The 24,902-nt window shown below is 56.8% G+C and overlaps 2 protein-coding genes across 6 annotated transcripts in view; both read right to left on the bottom strand.

Annotated features, from left to right (window-relative positions):
- LOC144952467 (uncharacterized) overlaps positions 1-3,964 on the bottom strand; it is a 41,192-nt gene extending 37,228 nt beyond the window's left edge. For 4 of the 5 annotated variants that reach the window (XM_078882883.1, XM_078882880.1, XM_078882879.1 and 1 more), the window contains exons 1-2: positions 3,846-3,964; positions 3,082-3,161 (exon numbers count right to left, since the gene is read on the bottom strand). In XM_078882883.1, coding sequence (XP_078739009.1) covers positions 3,082-3,161; positions 3,846-3,939 — 174 coding nt within the window. In that variant the 5' untranslated portion in view covers positions 3,940-3,964. The remainder of the gene's footprint in view (positions 1-3,081; positions 3,162-3,845) is intronic. The other variant, XM_078882884.1, reaches the window with a different exon arrangement.
- Positions 3,965-9,969: 6,005 nt separating this feature from the next.
- Positions 9,970-24,902, bottom strand: part of KRI1 (KRI1 homolog) — a 96,518-nt gene continuing 81,585 nt past the window's right edge. Inside the window, exons 16-21 of the mRNA XM_078882768.1 lie at positions 16,783-16,874; positions 16,445-16,509; positions 15,196-15,291; positions 10,792-11,446; positions 10,588-10,697; positions 9,970-10,009 (exon numbers count right to left, since the gene is read on the bottom strand). Of these exons, the coding sequence (XP_078738894.1) occupies positions 9,970-10,009; positions 10,588-10,697; positions 10,792-11,446; positions 15,196-15,291; positions 16,445-16,509; positions 16,783-16,874 (1,058 nt within the window). The remainder of the gene's footprint in view (positions 10,010-10,587; positions 10,698-10,791; positions 11,447-15,195; positions 15,292-16,444; positions 16,510-16,782; positions 16,875-24,902) is intronic.

Here is a 24,902-nt window from a genome sequence, read left to right as displayed (position 1 = left end):
TTGGTGATGGGGCAGTTGTGGAGAGAGTGGAGAGTTTCCCATACCTGGGCAGTGTGCTTATGACCGGCTCCAGTTTATCAGCAGAGGTCTCACTCCGAATCAGTCGAGCGGCAATATCTTTTCATCGGTTGCGTAACGCTGTGTGGAAGCTACCTGGTCTGTCGCTCCGCACGAAGCTTCAGGTCTTCTCGGCCACGGTCATTCCCTCCCTTCTCTACGCTTGCGAAACGTGGACCCCCCTAGTGGAGCATCTTCGCCGGTTGGAAACATTTAGGCTGGCCTGCCTACGATCCATCCTGGGTTTAACCAGGCTCGATTGTGTAAGGAGCTCACAAGTCCTTGAAAGATCTGGGCAAAGTCCCATCAGTGAGCTCCTCCGGCAGGCAAGGCTGCGTTGGCTGGGTCATGTAGCCCGCATGCCCAGCCACTGCATGCCTAAACAGCTTTTGTTCGGCCAGATCGAGGGGGCTAAACGGGCGCGGCACGGGCTAGAGAAGAGATGGAGTGATGTGGTACAGGAGGACGTGGAGCTGAGTGGACTTGCCGATGACTGGTACCAGCGGTGTCAAGATCGGCCTCAGTGGAGGAGGCTCGTGAAGGACGCTACTGGGCAGTTGGAGGCAGTCGCCCTCCAACAACAACGGAAGGCGGAGGAGCGACGCTCACAACAACGAGCGGAGCGCCGGGTGACTAAAGCACAGCAAGTTGGTACAGTAGGGGGCACAGGTGGTGCATCAGCCAGTCATCTCGGTCATCTCGGTCAGTCGACCCGTGGCACCTGGGTCTGCCCCGTGACCTCCTGCCAGCGGGCGTTCGACACGTCACGTGGCCTCAAGGTGCACATGGCCTGGCACCAGCGTCGTGGTGACGTCACCGCCACTTAGTGGCGAATGGCGGTTGTTGTTGTTGTTGTTGTTGTGTGGGTGAGTGAGTGTGTGGGTGAGTGAGTGTGTGGGTGAGTGAGTGTGTGGGTGAGTGAGTGTGTGGGTGAGTGAGTGTGTGGGTGAGTGGGTGTGTGGGTGAGTGAGTGTGTGGGTGAGTGAGTGTGTGGGTGAGTGAGTGGGTGTGTGAGTTTGTGGGTGAGTGAGTAGGTGGGTGAGTAAGTGGGTGAGCGAGTGTGTGGGTGAGCGAGTGTGTGGATGAGCGAGTTTGTGGGTGAGCGAGTAGGCGGATAAGTGAGTGTGTGGGTGAGTGAGGAGGGGGGTGAGCGAGTGTGTGGGTGAGTGGGTGAGTGAGTGAGTGGGTTGGTGGGTGAGTGGGTTGGTGGGTGAATGGGTGAATAAGTGAGTGGGTGGGTGAGTGAGTGTATGGGTGAGTGAGTGTGTGGGTGAGTGAGTAGGTGGGTGAGCGAGTGTGTGGGTGAGCGAGTGTGTGGGTGAATGAGTAGGTGGGTGACGGAGTGTGTGGGTGAGTGTGTGGGTGAGTGAGTGTGTAGGTGAGTGAGTGTGAGTGAGTAGGTGGATGAGCAAGTTTGTGAGTGAGGGAGTAGGCGGATGAGTGAGTGTGTGGGTGAATGAGTCGGTGGGTGAGTGAGAAGGTGGATGAGCGAGTTTGTGGGTGAGTGAGTGTGTGGGTGAGCAGTGTGTGGTTGAGCGAGCGTGTGGGTGAGCCAGTGTGTGGGTGAGCGAGTGTGTGGGTGAGCGAGTAGGCGAACGAGCGAGTAGGTGGGCGAGCGAGCGTGTGGGTGAGTGAATAGGTGGGTGCGCGAGTGTGTGGGTGAGCGAGTAGGTGGGTGAGCGAGTAGGTAGGTGAGCAAGCATATGGGTGAGCGAGTCGGCAGGTGAGCGAGTGTGTGGGTGAGCGAGTGGTGGGTGAGCGAGTGGGTGAGCGAGTAGGTGGGTCAGCGAGTGTGTGGGTGAGCGAGTGTGTGGGTGAGCGAGTGTATGGGTGAGCGAGTGTGCGGGTGAGCGAGTGTATGGGTGAGCGAGTGGTGGGTGAGCGAGTGTGTGGGTGAGCGCGTGGTCGGTGAGCGAGTGTGTGGGTGAGCGAGTGTATGGGTGAGCAAGTGTATGGGTGAGCAAGTGTATGGGTGAGCAAGTGTATGGGTGTGCAAGTGTGTGGGTGAGCGAGTGTATGGGTGAGCAAGTGTATGGATGAGCAAGTGTATGGGTGAGCAAGTGTGTGGGTGAGCGAGTGGTGGGTGAGCGAGTGGGTGAGCGAGTAGGTGGGTCAGCGAGTGTGTGGGTGAGCGAGTGTGTGGGTGAGCGAGTGTATGGGTGAGCGAGTGTGCGGGTGAGCGAGTGGTGGGTGAGCGAGTGTGTGGGTGAGCGCGTGGTCGGTGAGCGAGTGTGTGGGTGAGCGAGTGTATGGGTGAGCAAGTGTATGGGTGAGCAAGTGTATGGGTGAGCAAGTGTATGGGTGTGCAAGTGTGTGGGTGAGCGAGTGTATGGGTGAGCAAGTGTATGGATGAGCAAGTGTATGGGTGAGCAAGTGTGTGGGTGAGCGAGTGTATGGGTGAGCAAGTGTATTGGTGAGCGAGTGTGTGGGTGAGCAAGTGTATGGGTGAGCGAGTAGGCGGGTGAGCGAGTGTATGGTTGAGCGAGTGTATGGGTGAGCGAGTGTGTGGGTGAGCGAGTGGTGGGTGAGCGAGTGTGTGGGTGAGCGAGTGTTTGGGTGAGCGAGTGGTGGGTGAGCGAGTAGGCGGGTGAGCGAGTGGTGGGTGAGCGAGTGTATGGGTGAGCGAGTGTGTGGGTGAGCGAGTGTGTGGGTGAGCGAGTGGTGGGTGAGCGAGTGTGTGGGTGAGCGCGTGGTCGGTGAGCGAGTGTGTGGGTGAGCGAGTGTATGGGTGAGCGAGTGTATGGGTGAGCGAGTGTATGGGTGAGCGAGTGTGTGGGTGAGCGCGTGGTCGGTGAGCGAGTGTGTGGGTGAGCGAGTGTATGGGTGAGCGAGTGTATGGGTGAGCGAGTGTGTGGGTGAGCGAGTAGGCGGGTGAGCGAGTGTATGGGTGAGTGAGTGTATGGGTGAGCGAGTGTGTGGGTGAGCGAGTGTGTGGGTGAGCGAGTGTGTGGGTGAGCGAGTGTGTGGGTGAGGGAGTGTGTGGGTGAGCGAGTGTGTGGGTGAGCGAGTGGTGGGTGAGCAGACCTGGCTAGTGGCGTCCCGCTCCAGAGACCGCACACGGAGCCTCAACGCCTCCACCTCACCCCTACACTCACCCAGCTGGGCTGAGACAACAACAACAACAACAGACACCATCTCACCCCTACACTCACCCAGCTGGGCTGAGACAACAACAACAACAGACACCATCTCACCCCTACACTCACCCAGCTGGGCTGAGACACAACAACAGCAGAGACCACCTCACTCTTACACTCACCCGGCTGGTGGATGGAGTGCGGTCGTAGTGGTGGTGGTGGTGGTGATGGAGTGTGGTGGTCGCGGTGGTGACGGATGGAGTGTGGTAGCGGTGGTGGTTGCAATGGTGGTGGTCGAAGTGGTGGTGGATGGAGTGCGGTGGCGGTAGTGGTCGTGGTGGTGGATGGAGTGCGGTCGTGGTGGTGGATGGAGTGTGGTAGTGGTGGTGGTTGCGGTGTTGGTCGAAGTGGTGGTGGTGGTTGTGGTGGTGAATGGAGTGCGGTGGCGGTGGGAGTGGTGGATTAAGGTAGTGGTGCTGGTGGTTGATGGAGTGCGGTGGGGGTGGTGGCAGCGCGGGTGGCAGTGGTGGAGTGCGGTGGTGGTTGCGGTGGTGGTAGCGGTGGTGGCGGTGGTGGAGTGTGGTGGTGGTTGTGGTGGTGGCAGTGGTGGAGTGCGGTGGTGGAGTGCGGTGGTGGAGTGCGGTGGTGGTAGTGGTGGAGTGCGGTGGTGGAGTGCTGTGGTGGTAGTGGAGTGCGGCCGTGAGTCCCTACCGGCCAGGCCATCCTTCTCTCTCTGCGCGCTGCTCAGCTCGGCGCGCAGCTCCCAGTTGAGCTCCGAGAGCTGAGCCCAGCGGTCTCCGCTCATCCTCGCAGCCGGCTCCACTCTCCACGCCCTGGGGAGCCCAGCACAAAGCGAGCCCTCGGAAGATTTCTCACCAGTCGGGAAAGTTCACGATCGACGGTGGCTTCAGAGATGTTAACTACCTCGCCTGGTATGGAGGAGGTCGTGGGTTGGATCCCGACCCTGACGATGCCTGCTGCTGCTGCTGTATATTTGGAGTCTGCGTCTCTCTCTCATCATCATCACGGTGGCTAGGAGATGTTGACTACCTCGCCTGGTATGCAGGAGGTCGTGGGTTTGATCCTGACCCTGACGATGCCTGCTGCTGCTGCTGTATATTTGGAGTCTGCGTCTCTCTCTCATCATCATCACGGTGGCTATGAGATGTTAACTACCTCGCCTGGTCTACAGGAGGTCGTGGGTTTGATCCTGACCCTGACGATGCCTGCTGCTGCTGCTGTATATTTGGAGCCTGCGTCTCTCTCTCATCATCATCATCACGGTGGCTATGAGATGTTAACTACCTCGCCTGGTCTACAGGAGGTCGTGGGTTTGATCCTGACCCTGACGATGCCTGCTGCTGCTGCTGTATATTTGGAGTCTGCGTCTCTCTCTCATCATCATCACGGTGGCTATGAGATGTTAACTACCTCGCCTGGTCTACAGGAGGTCGTGGGTTTGATCCTGACCCTGACGATGCCTGCTGCTGCTGCTGTATATTTGGAGTCTGCGTCTCTCTCTCATCATCATCACGGTGGCTATGAGATGTTAACTACCTCGCCTGGTCTACAGGAGGTCGTGGGTTTGATCCTGACCCTGACGATGCCTGCTGCTGCTGCTGTATATTTGGAGTCTGCGTCTCTCTCTCATCATCATCATCACGGTGGCTATGAGATGTTAACTACCTCGCCTGGTCTACAGGAGGTCGTGGGTTTGATCCTGACCCTGACGATGCCTGCTGCTGCTGCTGTATATTTGGAGTCTGCGTCTCTCTCTCATCATCATCATCACGGTGGCTATGAGATGTTAACTACCTCGCCTGGTCTACAGGAGGTCGTGGGTTTGATCCTGACCCTGACGATGCCTGCTGCTGCTGCTGCTGTATATTTGGAGTCTGCGTCTCTCTCTCCCTGTGGTCGCGTGGATTTATCTCCGGGTCCTCCGGTTTTTTCCTTCCACTTTAGAATGAACGTGATGATGATCATGAGATGAGCTTTCATTTGTAGCATCCAAGTGGCTTCTTAACAAGAGCTATGTAGCTCAGTGGTGGGCCCTACCTGCTACAATAAAATAGGTTAGTGTATGGGTCTCTGTGTGTCTCTATGGGTCACTGTGTGTCTCTATGGGTCACTGTGTGTCTCTATGGGTCACTGTGTGTCTCTATGGGTCTCTGTGTGTCTCTATGGGCCTCTGTGCGTCTCTATGGGTCTCTGTGTGTCTCTATGGGTCACTGTGTGTCTCTATGGGTCACTGTGTGTCTCTATGGGTCTCTGTGTGTCTCTATGGGCCTCTGTGTGTCTCTATGGGTCTCTGTGTCTCTATGGGCCTCTGTGTGTCTCTATGGGTCTCTGTGTGTCTCTATGGGTCACTGTGTGTCTCTATGGGTCACTGTGTGTCTCTATGGGCCTCTGTGTGGCTCTGTGGGTCACTGTGTCCCTCTATGGGCCTCTGTGTGTCTCTATGTGCCTCTGTGTGTCTCTATGGGTCTCTGTGTGTCTCTATGTGTCACTGTGTGTCTCTATGGGTCTCTGTGTGTCTCTATGGGTCACTGTGTGCCTCTATGGGCCTCTGTGTGTCTCTATGGGTCACTGTGTGTCTCTATGGGTCTCTGTGTGTCTCTATGGGTCACTGTGTGTCTCTATGGGTCTCTGTGTGTCTCTATGGGTCTCTGTGTGCCTCTATGGGTCACTGTGTGTCTCTATGGGTCACTGTGTGTCTCTATGGGTCTCTGTGTGCCTCTATGGGTCACTGTGTGTCTCTATGGGCCTCTGTGTGTCTCTATGTGCCTCTGTGTGTCTCTATGGGCCACTGTGTGTCTCTATGGGCCTCTGTGTGTCTCTATGGGTCACTGTGTGTCTCTATGGGTCACTGTGTGTCTCTATGGGTCTTTGTGTGTCTCTATGGGTCACTGTGTGTCTCTATGGGTCACTGTGTGTCTCTATGGGTCACTGTGTGTCTCTATGTGCCTCTGTGTGTCTCTATGGGTCACTGTGTGTCTCTATGGGCCTCTGTGTGTCTCTATGGGTCTCTGTGTGTCTCTATGGATCTCTATTTGTCTACGAGTCTCGACGCATCTCCCTGGAGTAGAGTATTTGGCTACTGCTATGAATTTCCACGTGATGAGGATGATGATGCTGAGAAGCCGCAACTTGGTTGAGCGATAAATTGTGATAGCCAGGTCGGCGGGGCCTTTACCTGGTAACGTCAAATATAGTTTAGTTTTGAGGAAGCTACCGCACTGTAGGGCAAGTGCTGTGAGTGGCGAGTAGCAGCAGCACCTGTGAAGGTAGACACAGACAGATAGAGGCAGAGACAGAGAGCGGAGACAGAGAGAGAGGAGAGAGACACAGAGAGGGGAGAGAGGGACACACATAGAGACAGGGAGAGAGAAACAGAGAGACAGAGAGAGACACAGAGAGACAGGGAGAGATAGACAGAGAGACACAGAGAAACAGACAGAGACACAGAGAGAGACAAAGAGAGAGACACAGAGAGACAGAGGAGAAAGACACAAAGAGAGAGACACAGAGACACAGACAGAGAGACACAGAGAGACAGAGAGAGACAAAGAGAGAGACACAGAGAGAGACAGAGGAGAAAGACACAAAGAGAGAGACACAGAGACACAGACAGAGAGAAACAGAGAGACAGAGAGAGACACAGAGAGAGACAGAGAGACACTGAAAGAGGAGAGAGACAGAGAGAGCGAGAGGGAGGACCGCCATCTTACCTGCGGCTTCCACAACAACTTTATTGGCAGCCCGCGTCGCCACGGTAACGCCGACGCCGGCCACACTTTTACGGCAATTCATTTATTATTATTTTTACAACTTTTTAAAATGTAATTTCCCCGTTGAAGCTGCCGGCTTATACATATATAAAAACACTCCGTGCGTAGTGTTGATGCCATCGTGCGCATTAAAAGTTGCGTATTATAAAAAAAAACTAAAATATAAAGTTATTTGAACGTTTGTATAACTTTATCAAAACCTTTCGCGCCGATTCCCGCGGGCTTTGGGAACGCTGCTCCGGTAACAATGGCGACGCGGCGGTTGCGGCGGTTTCCTTGGCAACGAGTAGCCGTAACCATGGAGACCAGTCGGGGTTTGGGGGTAACCATGGCATCTACGATTAGCACGGTTGGCTACGTACGGCGCGAAAGAAGTTCAACAAACATGGAAGCCTGTGAGGCAACCGTGGTAGCGTGTGGGGGTAACCATGGCAACGAGAAGCGGTAACCATAGCAGCCTGTGTGGCAACCGTAGTAGCGTGTGGGGAAAACCATAGCAACGAGAAGCGGTAACCATAGCAGCCTGAGGCAACCGTGGTAGCGTGTGGGGTAACCATGGCAACGAGAAGCGGTAACCATAGCAGCCTGTGAGGCAACCGTAGTAGCGTGTGGGGGAAACCATGGCAACCTGTGGGGGTAGCCGTGGCAACCTTGTAGGGGTAACCATGGCAACTAGTGTAAGTAACCATGGCAGCCTTTGGGGCAGCTGTAGCTACATGTAGATGACAGACTAATTTCTTTAGAACTGCTCTGTGTTTCATCTTCTCTGTGTTTATTGTTTTGCTCCCCCCCACACATTCGATTAGCGCGGTTAGCTGCGTACGGTGTGAAAGAAGTTCAACACTCACCTCATCAGCACCCCGTGTCCTCAGGGGCCGTCCATAAATGACGTCACGCGATTTTGGACGATTTTTGACCCCCTCCCCCCTTCGTCACACGGCGTCACAAAGTCAGACCCCCCCCCCTCAAATATGACGTCATAAAGCTCTGCCCCCCCAAAAAAAATAAAACACGCTTCAAATCGCTTTAAACTATTGTCATTGTAGTCGTATTTAATGTGGCGCTGCACTCTGATGTTGTAGGAGAAAACATTTATTAAAAAGTCTATTTAATTAAGTAGAACGTGTTGTCTATATGTATTTAAAGTTGCGCATTTTGATGTGACGTCACATTTCTCACCCCCCCCCCCCACCCCCTTAGGTGCGTGACGCCATTTATGGACGGCCCCTTATGGCGGGACCCCGGGGTCCCGCATCAACGGAAGTCAAAATCGTAATTAATTTATTTTGGCGACTCCGTCCCACCGCGCACATCAACGCGGCGACCCACCAGAAATCAATCCTCTCGTTCTTCACCAAGCACCCGCCGTTGCCAAAATTGCCGTAGTCATCAACGAAACGTTGTTGACGCTTCGTGTAGAGGAGTAGATTGCCGTATCGTTCACCTTCAACAGATATTAAATGAAGTCGCAAGGCAGTTCATGCGAGCGCCGGGGGCTGATGGGACCCCAGGGTCCCTCCATAAGGTTCGTTTGTAAAACGTCGTAAGAGGAACGACGTGCATCTGGTTATCGAGCGACAGCCTTGCACCCTGAAGCTCTCCTTTCCTCATTGTCAGAGGTGGCAACCCCCCCAGCTGCAGGCGATTAAATTCTCGCTTGCAACTTTCATCAGCTAGCTGAGACCAGGCCACTCTGGGTTTGAATGTGGCCCTGGGTGTACACCCACCACCTTGGTGGAAGAATGGCTGCCGCATCTTACAGATGACAAGCCGATGGTCAGAGGGCAGATCAGCTCCACGGTAGGTCCTGATGCCAATGACATGGGCCCGCATCCGCTGTTCTTTCACGATATAGTCCAGCAGATGTTCTTGCTTGGACCCAGCGTGCATCCATGATGCGTGGATGCGCCGATGCTGGAACTCTTAGGCGATTACACACCTAGAGGCTGAACATAATTCAGCAGCCCCCTGTTATTGAGCTGATCCGTGCTTCCCAGCCACTGCAGCAGCCCAGGAGGCTGCGTCATGAGCCACTCCGGCATTGAAGTCACCCAACAGGGTGCACCCCCCTCTATCCCGAGGGGGCACTTTAGACAGCCCCTGGTGGCGGCATTAACCACCACCACCACACCACCACACCACCACCACCACACCACCACCACCACCACACCACCACCACCACCACACCACCACCACCACACCACCACCACCACCACACCACCACCACCACACCACCACCACCACCACCACCACACCACCACCACACCACCACCACCACACCACCACCACCACCGTTCCTCGCCTCCCGTTGATGGGGAGGCAAAGCCCACAAGGGGCCTGGGACTAGCAGCTTTCCCACAACTTTTGCAGGCCACTTTTTTTGACGAGACACCTTGATAGGTCACTTGACAGTCAACTTTTTTGACAGGCAACTATCCGGCAACTTTTTTGACAGGCGACTTTTTGCAGACCACTTTGTTAGGCCACTAACTTTGACGGGCCACGTTTTGTGACGGGTCCCTTTGGCAGGACTTTCCTTCACAGGACACTTTGATAGGTCACTTGACAGGCCACGTGTTTGACAGGTCACTTGTTTTATGGGCCACATTGGCAGGCCACTGATGTTTAAATATTTTCTTTACAGGACTTCTTTGACCGGACACTTTCACCGACTACTTTTGTGAGAGGCCACTTGAGACGGACCACTTGGGCAGCCAATTTGGATTGGCCCTTGAAGATCCACTTTGACGGGTGACTTGTCGACAGGACAGCTTTTTTGACAGGCAAATTCTTCGGCCACCTTTCGAAAGGCAACCCTCACCCCAACCGGGTTACACTCGGCACGGATTCGCGCTCTCCGCGGCGTTTCTCTCAAAAAGCATCCCGCCCCCACCCCCCCCCCCCCGTGCCGAGCGAGGGTTCGGTTCACACAATCACGCACGCACATTTTGTGTTTACACAATTTATTAAAATGCATCAAGGTTGTAAATCTTTCTCTCGAAAAGCAAGAGAGCGAAACGGATCAACGCCGCCCACCAAACACTCTACTTGTCCCCCGCCTGAGCCAATGGGAACTGTCGGAATCTGTAGTAGGGAGCGAGGAGAACCACGTGAGCGAGAGGGCGCCAACGGGTGGCGCTTCCCACGGCAAGCGACGTCCGATTCCAGGTGACGACGCCACGGGTTGTAGTCCCGGCGAGCGGTGAACTGGCCCAGCAGCCAGCCTCTCGACGCTTGAGCCGCTCGCTCGCTCCCAGAGACACAAGCGAGCGGGGGGCTCGGCTGGGGCTCAAGTGAAGCAGCAGCAGCAGCACGGGCTCTGGGCTGGCTCACTTGAGAGCCGAGAATGACCTGGGCCACGACTAACAGTAACGGGGGGGGCCATCTCTCACACGCTCCCGCCAGCACCGCCTCCGTGACCCCCCTCCATCCGTCTCTTCTTCCTCATCCTCCTCCGTGCGGCTTTGCCCCGCCTCTCCTGCTGCCCTCCTCCTGCTCCTCCCCCCTCGCTCTCCTGCCTCTCCTGCTGCCCTCCTGCTCCTCCCCCCACCCCCTCCTGCTGCTGCTGCTGCCCTCCTGCTCCGCCTCCTCCTTTCTTCCTCTGCTGCTGCTGCTGCCCTCCCCCTCCCCCTCCCCCGCGCCGTCTCCCCGCCCCGTCCTGCCGGAGCCTCTTGAACTTGAGCCTGCGCACGTCCAGGCCGTAGGCCCGGAGCCGAGCGCCGCAGAACTCCGTGCCGCCCACCTCCACCCGCGCCAGCAGCGCCCGCCGCGACTTCCCTTGGAGGTGGTGGGGGGGGGCACCCCTCACCGCCCCCCTCCTCACCGCCCCCCTCCTCACCGCCCCCCCTCACCGCCCCCCTCCTCACCGCCCCCCTCGCCCCGCGCATCTCCAACAGATTCCTCGGGCGAGGTTTCTTAGCGGCCGAGGAAGCGGGGCCATTGTGGCCTTCGCTCCCTGCCACCGCGAGCCTCTTCCTCTTGACGGGGGCAGCACGAGGAGGCGCGGGTGGCGAACCGTCGGCCTTCACGTTCTTCCCGCGCCGATTCTCGCCGCCCTCGGCCGCGTCGTCGCCGTTGTTGTCGTGGTCGCATTCTTCATCGTCCGCGCTTCCGGCTCCCTCCTCCTCCTCCTCGTCGTCGTCAAGACGATTCGCGTGGGAAGCCGTTTTCTCCTCGCCCGGTGCCGGCCTCTTGCAAAGTTTGGTGCCCACCTTCGACGGAGCGACGAGGGCGCGGCGGCCGCTCCTCCCCCCCTCGCCACCCTGGTCCCTCCTCCTCCCCTCGCCACCCTGGCTGCCACTCGTCCCCTCGCCACCGTGGCTGGCGCTTGCTTCCTGGCCGCCGCCGTCGCCGGCATCTTCTTCCCGTGGCCGGCGCCGGCTCTCCTCTTGCCGCTTCTTCCTGGAGGGTTTCCCGCGCTGCTGCTCCTCCGCCTGCTGCTCCTCCGCCTGCTGCTCCTGCGTCTCCTCCTGCGTCTCGTCCTGCGCCTCGGCACTGCCACCGCCATCTCCCTGCTCGGCACTGCGGTCACGAACGCACATTAAGAGAAAAGAGAAGAGACTTTAGATTGTCGTGTTCAGTTCTAATTGAAAGAGGACGATTATGACGACGATGGTGGTGGTGTGGGTGGTAGGGGTAACTTCGGGGCTGCGGTGGCTAGGAGATGTTGACTACCTCGCCTGGTCTACAGGAGGTCGTGGGTTCGATCCCGACCCTGACGCCTGCTGCTGCTGTTGTATATTTGGAGTCTGCGTTTCTCTCTCTCCCTCCCTGCGGTGGTCACATGGATTTTTCTCTGGGTCCTCCGGTTTTCCCCTCCACATTTAGCAAGAGCGTCACCGCCACGCGCTTAGAGTAGATATGTCTGCTGCTCTCGATTTCCACGTGATTATCACGGTTGGCGATGTAGAGTGCGAAGGAAGTTCAACCAACGCACAAACACAAGCCGCTTCACTGAGCCGCTTCACTGAGCCGCTTCACTGAGCTGCTGTTTGTGGCGGCCAGTCCCACTTGTGAAAAAACGCTACACAGCCCAGCGCGGCCTTAACCTGGTAAAATAAATAAATAGTTTTAGTTGAGTATTTTGGGTGATTGTGGTGAAGATGATGATCGTCATCATGATTGTGGCTATAAGAGTGGACAAATTAAGTAAAAATGTAACTGTGGAAGAAAATGAGACGTGGAAGAGATTAAGACTGGGCCTGAGGGCAGAGGAGAGGGAGACTGGGTCCCAGGGTGGAGGAGAGACTGGGTCCCAGGGTGGAGGAGAGACTGGGTCCCAGGGTGGAGGAGAGACTGGGTCCCAGTGTGGAGGAGAGACTGGGTCCCAGTGTGGAGGAGAGACTGGGTCCCAGGGTGGAGGAGAGATTGGGTCCCAGGGTGGAGGAGAGACTGGGTCCCAGGGTGGAGGAGAGACTGGGTCCCAGGGTGGAGGAGAGACTGGGTCCCAGTGTGGGGGAGACTGGGTCCCAGGGTGGAGGAGAGACTGGGTCCCAGTGTGGAGGAGAGACTGGGTCCCAGGGTGGAGGAGATACTGGGTCCCAGGGTGGAGGAGAGACTGGGTCCCAGTGTGGAGGAGAGACTGGGTCCCAGTGTGGAGGAGAGACTGGGTCCCAGTGTGGAGGAGAGACTGGGTCCCAGGGTGGAGGAGAGATTGGGTCCCAGGGTGGAGGAGAGACTGAGTCCCAGGGTGGAGGAGAGACTGGGTCCCAGTGTGGAGGAGAGACTGGGTCCCAGGGTGGAGGAGAGACTGGGTCCCAATGTGGAGGAGAGACTGGGTCCCAGGGTGGAGGAGAGACTGGGTCCCAATGTGGAGGAGAGACTGGGTCCCAGTGTGGAGGAGAGACTGGGTCCCAGGGTGGAGGAGAGACTGGGTCCCAGGGTGGAGGAGAGACTGGGTCCCAGGGTGGAGGAGAGACTGGGTCCCAGGGTGGAGGAGAGACTGGGTCCCAGGGTGGAGGAGAGACTGGGTCCCAGAGTGGAGGAGAGACTGGGTCCCAGGGTGGAGGAGAGACTGGGTCCCAGTGTGGAGGAGACTGGGTCCCAGGGTGGAGGAGAGACTGGGTCCCAGTGTGGAGGAGAGACTGGGTCCCAGGGTGGAGGAGAGACTGGGTCCCAGTGTGGAGGAGAGACTGGGTCCCAGGGTGGAGGAGAGACTGGGTCCCAGTGTGGAGGAGAGACTGGGTCCCAGGGTGGAGGAGAGACTGGGTCCCAGTGTGGAGGAGAGACTGGGTCCCAGGGTGGAGGAGAGACTGGGTCCCAGTGTGGAGGAGAGACTGGGTCCCAGTGTGGAGGAGAGACTGGGTCCCAGGGTGGAGGAGAGACTGGGTCCCAGTGTGGAGGAGAGACTGGGTCCCAGGGTGGAGGAGAGACTGGGTCCCAGGGTGGAGGAGAGACTGGGTCCCAGTGTGGAGGAGAGACTGGGTCCCAGGGTGGAGGAGAGACTGGGTCCCAGTGTGGAGGAGAGACTGGGTCCCAGGGTGGAGGAGAGACTGGGTCCCAGGGTGGAGGAGAGACTGGGTCCCAGTGTGGAGGAGAGACTGGGTCCCAGTGTGGAGGAGAGACTGGGTCCCAGGGTGGAGGAGAGACTGGGTCCCAGTGTGGAGGAGAGACTGGGTCCCAGGGTGGAGGAGAGACTGGGTCCCAGTGTGGAGGAGAGACTGGGTCCCAGGGTGGAGGAGAGACTGGGTCCCAGGGTGGAGGAGAGACTGGGTCCCAGTGTGGAGGAGAGACTGGGTCCCAGGGTGGAGGAGAGACTGGGTCCCAGTGTGGAGGAGAGACTGGGTCCCAGTATGGAGGAGAGACTGGGTCCTAGGGTGGAGGAGAGACTGGGTCCCAGGGTGGAGGAGAGACTGGGTCCCAGGGTGGAGGAGAGACTGGGTCCCAGGGTGGAGGAGAGACTGGGTCCCAGTGTGGAGGAGAGACTGGGTCCCAGGGTGGAGGAGAGACTGGGTCCCAGGGTGGAGGAGAGACTGGGTCCTAGGGTGGAGGAGAGACTGGGTCCCAGGGTGGAGGAGAGACTGGGTCCCAGGGTGGAGGAGAGACTGGGTCCCAGGGTGGAGGAGAGACTGGGTCCCAGGGTGGAGGAGAGACTGGGTCCCAGGGTGGAGGAGAGACTGGGTCCCAGGGTGGAGGAGAGACTGGGTCCCAGGGTGGAGGAGAGACTGGGTCCCAGGGTGGAGGAGATACTGGGTCCCAGGGTGGAGGAGAGACTGGGTCCCAGGGTGGAGGAGATACTGGGTCCCAGTGTGGAGGAGAGACTGGGTCCCAGGGTGGAGGAGAGACTGGGTCCCAGGGTGGAGGGGAGACTGGGTCCCAGGGTGGAGGAGAGACTGGGTCCCAGGGTGGAGGAGAGACTGGGTCCCAGTGTGGAGGAGAGACTGGGTCCCAGGGTGGAGGAGAGACTGGGTCCCAGTGTGGAGGAGAGACTGGGTCCTAGGGTGGAGGAGAGACTGGGTCCCAGGGTGGAGGAGAGACTGGGTCCCAGGGTGGAGGAGAGACTGGGTCCCAGGGTGGAGGAGAGACTGGGTCCCAGTGTGGAGGAGAGACTGGGTCCCAGGGTGGAGGAGAGACTGGGTCCCAGGGTGGAGGAGAGACTGGGTCCCAGGGTGGAGGAGAGACTGGGTCCCAGGGTGGAGGAGAGACTGGGTCCCAGGGTGGAGGAGATACTGGGTCCCAGTGTGGAGGAGAGACTGGGTCCCAGGGTGGAGGAGAGACTGGGTCCCAGGGTGGAGGGGAGACTGGGTCCCAGGGTGGAGGAGAGACTGGGTCCCAGGGTGGAGGAGAGACTGGGTCCCAGTGTGGAGGAGAGACTGGGTCCCAGGGTGGAGGAGAGACTGGGTCCCAGTGTGGAGGAGAGACTGGGTCCTAGGGTGGAGGAGAGACTGGGTCCCAGGGTGGAGGAGAGACTGGGTCCCAGGGTGGAGGAGAGACTGGGTCCCAGGGTGGAGGAGAGACTGGGTCCCAGTGTGGAGGAGAGACTGGGTCCCAGGGTGGAGGAGAGACTGGGTCCCAGGGTGGAGGAGAGACTGGGTCCCAGGGTGGAGGAGAGACTGGGTCCCAGGGTGGAGGAGAGACTGGGTCCCAGGGTGGAGGAGAGACTGGGTCCCAGGGTGGAGGAGATACTGGGTCCCAGTGTGGAGGAGAGACTGGGTCCCAGGGTGGAGGAGAGACTGGGTCCCAGGGTGGAGGGGAGACTGGGTCCCAGGGTGGAGGAGAGACTGGGTCCCAGGGTGGAGGAGAGACTGGCCCCACGGCAGAGGTGACCTCACCTCTGCGTGAGGGACTTGAGGATTCTCTGCTTTCTCCGCCAGTCGTGAGCGCGCTTACGGGCCAACCTTAAATCCCGGAGCTCTTCCTCCTCCGAGCTAAACAGCATCACAGCAACGCACATCACACGCCAATCAGCACCGCCATCAGCAGCATCAGCAGTGTCCTCACCAATATCATCATCACAGCAGTGCACATCGCACGGCATCAACACCGCCATCAGCACCATCAGCAGCGTCGTCACCAATATCATCATCACAGCAGTGCACATCGCACGGCATCAACACCGCCATCAGCACCATCGTCACCAGTAACATCGCAGCAGCATTAGCATTGCCTCCGTCAGCATGATCATCATCATCATGGCCGGGTTCACAACGCTCAGACCGCAGCCTGTGTGCGTGTGCCGCGTGTGCCGCGTGTGCCGTGTGTGCCGTGTGTGCCGTGTGCCGCGTGTGGCGTGGGCCACATCGAGACGCAGGGTGAGGGCTCATCGAGACATGCAGGTGAGGGTGGGGGTACGTGCAGGTGAGGGTGGGGGTGTGGGTACATGCAGGTGAGGGTGGAGGCTCACCAACAGATGCAGGTGAGGGTGAGGGTGGGGGTACGTGCAGGTGAGGGTGGGGGTATGTGCAGGTGAGGGTGGGGGTGTGGGTACATGCAGGTGAGGGTGGGGGTATGTGCAGGTGAGGGTGAGGGTAGGGGTACGTGCAGGTGAGGGTGAGGGTGGGGGTATGTGCAGGTAAGGGTGAGGGTGAGGGTACGTGCAGGTGAGGGTGGGGGTACGTGCAGGTGAGGGTGGGGGTGGGGGTACGTGCAGGTGAGGGTGAGGGTAGGGGTACGTGCAGGTGAGGGTGAGGGTGGGGGTACGTGCAGGTGAGGGTGGGGGTGAGGGTACGTGCAGGTGAGGGTGAGGGTAGGGGTACGTGCAGGTGAGGGTGAGGGTGGGGGTACGTGCAGGTGAGGGTGGGGGTGAGGGTACGTGCAGGTGAGGGTGAGGGTGAGGGTACGTGCAGGTGAGGGTGGGGGTGGGGGTACGTGCAGGTGGGGTGGGGGTGGGGGTACGTGCAGGTGAGGGTGAGGGTACGTGCAGGTAAGGGTGAGGGTGGGGGTACGTGCAGGTGAGGGTGAGGGTGGGGGTATGTGCAGGTGAGGGTGAGGGTACGTGCAGGTGAGGGTGAGGGTGGGGGTACGTGCAGGTGAGGGTGGGGGTGGGGGTACGTGCAGGTGAGGGTGAGGGTGGGGGCTCACCGGTACATGCAGGTCTTTTTGAGCGAGCTCCACTGGTTGAGCTCCCGATCCTCCGCCATGAGGATCTACGCTCGCACACATCACACACATAACACACATCACACCACACACATCACACACATCACACACATCGCACACATCACACACATCGCACACATCGCAGACAGCAGCAGCAGCGGCATCAGCCAGAGTCGCTCCACCGCTGGCTGGAACATCGCAGCCACCAACTACTCCCATCACGATGCCACAGTCTGTGTGCAGTGGGGAATGTGACGCTGGGTGTCTGTGTGTGGTGGGGAATGTGACGCTGGGTGTCTGTGTGCAGTGGGGATTCCGACCTCGTCTGTGGAGAGTCCGAAGTCGTTGGCGATGACTTCTCGGTACCGGAAACGGCACGGCAGGTCCCCCACCAGAGACTCAAAGTGCAGCTCTGTTGGCGGTACCCACAGAGATGCACACACGCACACCAATACGTCACCACACACCACACACACACCACACACACACCACACGCACACCACACGCACACAACACACACACCACACCACACACCACACACACACCACACACACACCACACACCACACACACCACACGCACACACACACCACACGCACACACACACACACACCACACACACACCACACAACACACACACCACACACACACCACACGCACACACCACACACACACACGCACACCAATACGTCACCACACACCACACACACACCACACACACACACACCACACGCACACAACACACACACCACACCACACACACCACACCACACACACACCACACGCACCACACACACACACACCACACACACCACACCACACACACACACCACACACACACGCACACCACACACACCACACACACACCACACGCACACAACACACACACCACACGCACACCACACACACACACACCACACACACACACCACACACACACCACACACACACCACACGCACACACACCACACACACACACACCACACACACCACACGCACACACCACACGCACACCGATACGTCACCACACACCACACGCACACCACACACACACACACCACACACACACACACCAGACACACACCACACACACATACACACACACCACACCCACACACCACACGCACACAACACACACACCACACACACACACCAAACGCACACACCACACACACACAACACACACACCACACACACCACACACACACACACCACACACACACACACCACACACACACACACAACACACACCACACGCACACCACACACACACCACACGCACACCACACACACACCACACACACCACAAGCACACAACACACACCACATGCACACCACACACCACACACACACCACACGCACACCACACACACACCACACACACCACACACACACCACACACACACCACACACACACGCACACACCAATACGTCACCACACTCCACACACACATACCGTCACCACGGTGCCTGTGCCAGGCCAGGTGCACTTTGAGGCCATGTGAAGTGTCGAAGGCTCGCTGATAGGAGGTGACATGTTTCTGTGTCCCTGTGTCCCTGTGTCCCTGTATCTCAGTGTCTCTGTGTCCCTGTGTCTCTGTGTCGCTGTGTCCCTGTGTCCCTGTGTCTCTGTGTCCCTGTGTCTCTGTATCTCAGTGTCCCTGTGTCCCTGTGTCTCTGTGTCTCTGTGTCTCTGTGTCCCTGTGTCTCTGTGTCCCTGTGTCTCTGTGTCTCTGTGTCTCTGTGTCCCTGTGTCTCTGTGTCTCTGTGTCCCTGTGTCCCTGTGTCTCTGTGTCTCTGTGTCTCTGTGTCCCTGTGTCTCTGTGTCCCTGTGTCCCTGTGTCCCTGTATCTCAGTGTCTCTGTGTCCCTGTGTCTCTGTGTCCCTGTGTCCCTGTGTCCCTGTGTCCCTGTGTCTCTGTGTCTCTGTGTCCCTGTGTCTCTGTGTCTCTGTGTCTCTGTGTCCCTGTGTCCCTGTATCTCAGTGTCTCTGTGTCCCTGTGTCTCTGTGTCTCTGTGTCTCTGTGTCCCTGTGTCCCTGTATATCAGTGTCTCTGTGTCTCTGTGTCTCTGTGTCTCTGTGTCCCTGTATCTCAGTGTCTCTGTGTCCCTGTGTCTCTGTGTCCCTGTGTCCCTGTGTCTCTGTGTCTCTGTGTCCCTGTGTCTCTGTGTCTCTGTGTCTCTGTGTCTCAGTGTCTCAGTGTCTCTGTATCTCAGTGTCCCTGTGTCTCTGTGTCTCTGTGTCCCTGTGTCTCTGTGTCTCTGTGTCTCTGTGTCTCTGTGTCACTGTATCTCTGTGTCCCTGTGTCTCTGTGTCCCTGCGTCTCTGCGTCTCTGCGTCTCTGCGTCTCAGTGTCTCAGTGTCTCTGTATCTCAGTGTCCCTGTGTCTCTGTGTCTCTGTGTCCCTGTGTCCCTGTGTCTCTGTGTCCCTGTGTCTCTGTGTCTCTGTGTCTCTGTGTCTCTGTGTCTCTGTGTCACTGTGTCTCTGTGTCCCTGTGTCTCTGTGTCCCTGTGTCTCTGTGTCTCTGTGTCTCTGTGTCCCTGTGTCTCTGTGTCTCTGTGTCTCTGTGTCACTGTATCTCTGTGTCCCTGTGTCTCTGTGTCCCTGTGTCTCTGTGTCTCAGTGTCTCAGTGTCTCAGTGTCTCAGTGTCTCTGTATCTCAGTGTCCCTGTGTCTCTGTGTCTCTGTGTCCCTGTGTCCCTGTGTCCCTGTGTCTCTGTGTCTCTGTGTCTCTGTGTCTCTGTATCTCTGTATCTCTATCTCAGTGTCTCTGTGTCTCTGTGTCTCTGTGTCTCTGTGTCCCTGTGTCCCTGTGTCCCTGTGTCTCAGTGTCTCAGTGTCTCAGTGTCTCAGTGTCTCTGTATCTCAGTGTCCCTGTGTCTCTGTGTCTCTGTGTCCCTGTGTCCCTGTGTCTCTGTGTCTCTGTGTCTCTGTGTCTCTGTATCTCTGTATCTCTGTATCTCTATCTCAGTGTCTCTGTGTCTCTGTGTCTCTGTGTCTCTGTGTCCCTGTGTCCCTGTGTCCCTGTGTCTCAGTGTCTCAGTGTCTCAGTGTCCCTGTGTCTCTGTGTCCCTGTGTCTCTGTGTCTCTGTGTCTCTGTGTCTCTGTGTCTCTGTGTCACTGTATCTCTGTATCTCTGTGTCCCTGTGTCCCTGTGTCCCTGTGTCTCTGTGTCTCTGTGTCTCTGTGTCTCTGTGTCTCTGTGTCTCTGTGTCTCTGTGTCTCAGTGTCTCAGTGTCTCTGTATCTCAGTGTCCCTGTGTCTCTGTGTCTCTGTGTCCCTGTGTCCCTGTGTCTCTGTGTCTCTGTGTCTCTGTGTCTCTGTGTCTCTGTGTCTCTATCTCAGTGTCTCTGTGTCTCTGTGTTCTGTGTCCCTGTGTCCCTGTGTCTCTGTGTCTCTGTGTCTCTGTGTCTCTGTATCTCTGTATCTCTGTATCTCTATCTCAGTGTCTCTGTGTCTCTGTGTCTCTGTGTCCCTGTGTCCCTGTGTCCCTGTGTCCCTGTGTCCCTGTGTCTCTGTGTCTCTGTGTCTCTGTGTCTCTGTGTCTCTGTGTCTCAGTGTCTCTGTATCTCAGTGTCCCTGTGTCTCTGTGTCTCTGTGTCCCTGTGTCCCTGTGTCCCTGTGTCCCTGTGTCCCTGTGTCCCTGTGTCTCTGTGTCTCTGTGTCTCTGTGTCTCTGTGTCTCTGTGTCTCAGTGTCTCAGTGTCTCTGTATCTCTGTGTCTCTGTGTCTCTGTGTCTCTGTGTCTCTGTGTCCCTGTGTCCCTGTGTCCCTGTGTCCCTGTGTCTCTGTGTCTCTGTGTCTCTGTGTCTCAGTGTCTCAGTGTCTCTGTGTCTCTGTGTCTCTGTATCTCTGTATCTCAGTGTCTCTGTGTCTCTGTGTCCCTGTGTCCCTGTGTCCCTGTGTCCCTGTGTCCCTGTGTCTCTGTGTCCCTGTGTCTCTGTGTCTCTGTGTCCCTGTGTCCCTGTGTCTCTGTGTCTCTGTGTCCCTGTATCTCAGTGTCCCTGTGTCCCTGTGTCTCTGTGTCTCTGTGTCCCTGTGTCTCTGTGTCCCTGTGTCTCTGTGTCTCTGTGTCTCTGTGTCCCTGTGTCCCTGTGTCTCTGTGTCTGTGTCCCTGTGTCCCTGTGTCTCTGTGTCTCTGTGTCTCTGTGTCCCTGTGTCTCTGTGTCCCTGTGTCCCTGTGTCCCTGTATCTCAGTGTCTCTGTGTCCCTGTGTCTCTGTGTCCCTGTGTCCCTGTGTCCCTGTGTCTCTGTGTCCCTGTGTCTCTGTGTCTCTGTGTCCCTGTGTCTCTGTGTCTCTGTGTCTCTGTGTCCCTGTGTCCCTGTATCTCAGTGTCTCTGTGTCCCTGTGTCTCTGTGTCTCTGTGTCTCTGTGTCCCTGTGTCCCTGTATCTCAGTGTCTCTGTGTCTCTGTGTCTCTGTGTCTCTGTGTCCCTGTGTCCCTGTGTCCCTGTGTCCCTGTATCTCAGTGTCTCTGTGTCCCTGTGTCTCTGTGTCCCTGTGTCCCTGTGTCTCTGTGTCTCTGTGTCCCTGTATCTCAGTGTCTCTGTGTCCCTGTGTCTCTGTGTCCCTGTGTCCCTGTGTCTCTGTGTCTCTGTGTCCCTGTATCTCTGTGTCCCTGTATCTCTGTGTCCCTGTGTCTCTGTGTCCCTGTGTCTCTATGTCTGTGTCCCTGTGTCCCTGTGTCCATGTGTCTCAGTGTCCCTGTGTCTCTGTGTCTCAGTGTCTCTGTATCTCAGTGTCCCTGTGTTTCTGTGTCCCTGTGTCTCTGTGTCTCAGTGTCTCAGTGTCTCAGTGTCCCTGTGTCCCTGTGTCTCTGTGTCTCTGTGTCTCTGTGTCCCTGTGTCTCTGTGTCTCTGTGTCTCTGTGTCTCTGTGTCACTGTATCTCTGTGTCCCTGTGTCTCTGTGTCCCTGTGTCCCTGTGTCTCTGTGTCTCTGTGTCCCTGTGTCTCTGTGTCTCTGTGTCTCTGTGTCTCTGTGTCTCTGTGTCTCAGTGTCTCTGTGTCCCTGTGTCTCTGTGTCCCTGTGTCCCTGTGTCTCTGTGTCCCTGTATCTCAGTGTCTCTGTGTCCCTGTGTCTCTGTGTCCCTGTGTCCCTGTGTCTCTGTGTCTCTGTGTCTCTGTGTCACTGTATCTCTGTGTCCCTGTGTCTCTGTGTCCCTGTGTCCCTGTGTCTCTGTGTCTCTGTGTCCCTGTGTCTCTGTGTCTCTGTGTCTCTGTGTCTCTGTGTCTCTGTGTCTCAGTGTCTCTGTGTCCCTGTGTCTCTGTGTCCCTGTGTCCCTGTGTCTCTGTGTCTCTGTGTCCCTGTATCTCAGTGTCTCTGTGTCCCTGTGTCTCTGTGTCCCTGTGTCCCTGTGTGTCTGTGTCCCTGTATCTCTGTGTCCCTGTATCTCTGTGTCCCTGTGTCTCTGTGTCCCTATGTCTGTGTCCCTGTGTCCCTGTGTCCATGTGTCTCAGTGTCCCTGTGTCTCTGTGTCTCAGTGTCTCTGTATCTCAGTGTCCCTGTGTTTCTGTGTCCCTGTGTCTCTGTGTCTCAGTGTCTCAGTGTCCCTGTGTCTCTGTGTCTCTGTGTCCCTGTGTCTCTGTGTCTCTGTGTCTCTGTGTCTCTGTGTCACTGTATCTCTGTGTCCCTGTGTCTCAGTGTCTCAGTGTCCCTGTATCTCAGTGTCCCTGTGTCTCTGTGTCTCTGTGTCCCTGTGTCTCTGTGTCTCTGTGTCTCTGTGTCTCTGTGTCCCTGTGTCCCTGTGTCCCTGTGTCCCTGTGTCCCTGTGTCCCTGTGTCCCTGTGTCCCTGTGTCTCTGTGTCTCTGTGTCTCTGTGTCTCTGTGTCTCTGTGTCTCTGTGTCTCTGTGTCTCTGTGTCTCTGTGTCTCTGTGTCTCTGTGTCTCTGTGTCTCTGTGTCTCTGTGTCTCAGTGTCTCAGTGTCTCAGTGTCTCAGTGTCTCTGTATCTCAGTGTCCCTGTGTCTCTGTGTCCCTGTGTCCCTGTGTCCCTGTGTCCCTGTGTCCCTGTGTCTCAGTGTCTCAGTGTCTCAGTGTCTCAGTGTCTCTGTGTCTCTGTATCTCTGTATCTCTATCTCAGTGTCTCTGTGTCTCTGTGTCTCTGTGTCCCTGTGTCCCTGTGTCCCTGTGTCTCTGTGTCTCTGTGTCTCTGTGTCTCTGTGTCTCAGTGTCTCAGTGTCTCTGTATCTCAGTGTCCCTGTGTCTCTGTGTCCCTGTGTCCCTGTGTCCCTGTGTCCCTGTGTCTCTGTGTCTCTGTGTCTCTGTGTCTCTGTGTCTCAGTGTCTCAGTGTCTCTGTGTCTCTGTATCTCTGTATCTCTATCTCAGTGTCTCTGTGTCTCTGTGTCTCTGTGTCCCTGTGTCCCTGTGTCCCTGTGTCTCTGTGTCTCTGTGTCCCTGTGTCTCTGTGTCCCTGTGTCTCTATGTCTGTGTCCCTGTGTCCCTGTGTCCATGTGTCTCAGTGTCCCTGTGTCTCTGTGTCTCAGTGTCTCTGTATCTCAGTGTCCCTGTGTTTCTGTGTCCCTGTGTCTCTGTGTCTCTGTGTCTCAGTGTCTCAGTGTCCCTGTGTCTCTGTGTCCCTGTGTCTCTGTGTCTCTGTGTCTCTGTGTCACTGTATCTCTGTGTCCCTGTGTCTCTGTGTCACTGTATCTCTGTGTCCCTGTGTCTCTGTGTCCCTGTGTCTCTGTGTCTCTGTGTCTCTGTGTCTCTGTGTCTCTGTGTCTCTGTGTCTGTGTGTCTCTGTGTCTCTGTGTCTCTGTGTCTCAGTGTCTCAGTGTCTCAGTGTCTCTGTATCTCAGTGTCCCTGTGTCTCTGTGTCTCTGTGTCCCTGTGTCCCTGTGTCCCTGTGTCCCTGTGTCTCTGTGTCTCTGTGTCTCTGTGTCTCTGTGTCTCTGTGTCTCTGTGTCTCTGTGTCTCTGTGTCTCTGTGTCTCTGTGTCTCTGTGTCTCAGTGTCTCTGTGTCTCTGTATCTCTGTATCTCTATCTCAGTGTCTCTGTGTCTCTGTGTCTCTGTGTCCCTGTGTCCCTGTGTCCCTGTGTCCCTGTGTCTCTGTGTCTCTGTGTCTCTGTATCTCTGTATCTCAGTGTCTCTGTGTCTCTGTGTCCCTGTGTCCCTGTGTCCCTGTGTCCATGTGTCTCAGTGTGTCTGTGTCTCTGTGTCTCTGTGTTCCAGTATCCCTGTGTCCCTGTGTCTCAGTGTCTCAGTGTCTCTGTGTCACTGTATCTCTGTGTCACTGTATCTCTGTGTCCCTGTGTCTCTGTGTCTGTGTCCCTGTGTCCCTGTGTCCATGTGTCTCAGTGTCCCTGTGTCTCTGTGTCTCAGTGTCTCAGTGTCTCTGTATCTCAGTGTCCCTGTGTTTCTGTGTCTCTGTGTCACTGTATCTCTGTGTCCCTGTGTCTCTGTGTCTCTGTGTCTCTGTGTCTCTGTGTCACTGTATCTCAGTGTCCCTGTGTCCCTGTGTCTCTGTGTCTCTGTGTCTCTGTGTCTCAGTGTCCCTGTGTCTCTGTATCTCAGTGTCCCTGTGTTTCTGTGTCTCTGTGTCACTGTATCGCTGTGTCCCTGTGTCTCTGTGTCCCTGTGTCTCAGTGTCTCTGTGTCTCTGTGTCCCTGTGTCTCAGTGTCTCTGTATCACAGTGTCTCTGTGTCTCTGTGTCTGTGTCCCTGTGTCCATGTGTCTCAGTGTCCCTGTGTGTCTGTGTCTCTATGTTCCAGTATCCCTGTGTCCCTGTGTCTCAGTGTCTCAGTGTCTCTGTATCTCAGTTTCCCTGTGTCCCTGTGTCTCAGTGTCTCTGTGTCCCTGTGTCTCTGTGTCCACGTGTCCACGTGTCCCTGTGTCTCAGTGTCTCTGTGTCTCTGTGTCTCTGTGTCCCTGTGTCTCTGTGTCTCTGTGTCCCTGTGTCCCTGTGTTCCAGTGTCCCTGTGTCCCTGTGTTCCAGTGTCCAAGTGTCTCTGTGTCCACGTGTCCACGTGTCCCTGTGTCTCTGTGTCTCTGTGTCTCTGTGTCCCTGTGTCTCAGTGTCTCAGTGTCTGTGTCTCAGTGTCCCTGTGTCTCTGTGTCCCTATGTCCACGTGTCCACGTGTCCACGTGTCCCTGTGTCTCAGTGTCTCAGTGTCTCAGTGTCCCTGTGTCCCTATGTCTCAGTGTCTCTGTGTCCCTGTGTCTCTGTGTCCCTGTGTCCCTGTGTCCCTGTGTCTCAGTGTCTCAGTGTCCCTGTGTCTCTGTCTCAGTGTCTTCGTGTCCCAGTGTCTCTGTGTCCCTGTGTCCCTGTGTCTCTGTGTCCCTGTGTCCCTGTGTCCCTGTGTCCCTGTGTCTCAGTGTCTCAGTGTCCCTGTGTCCCTGTGTCTCTGTGTCTCAGTGTCTCAGTGTCCCTGTGTCTCTGTGTCTCTGTGTCTCAGTGTCTCTGTGTCCCTGTGTCCCTGTGTCCCTGTGTCTCAGTGTCTCAGT

Source organism: Lampetra fluviatilis, chromosome 67, assembly GCF_964198595.1.
Source record: "Lampetra fluviatilis chromosome 67, kcLamFluv1.1, whole genome shotgun sequence".
In the NCBI taxonomy this organism is placed as follows: Eukaryota; Metazoa; Chordata; class Hyperoartia; order Petromyzontiformes; family Petromyzontidae; genus Lampetra; species Lampetra fluviatilis.
This window is presented reverse-complemented; position numbering and strand designations above follow the sequence as displayed.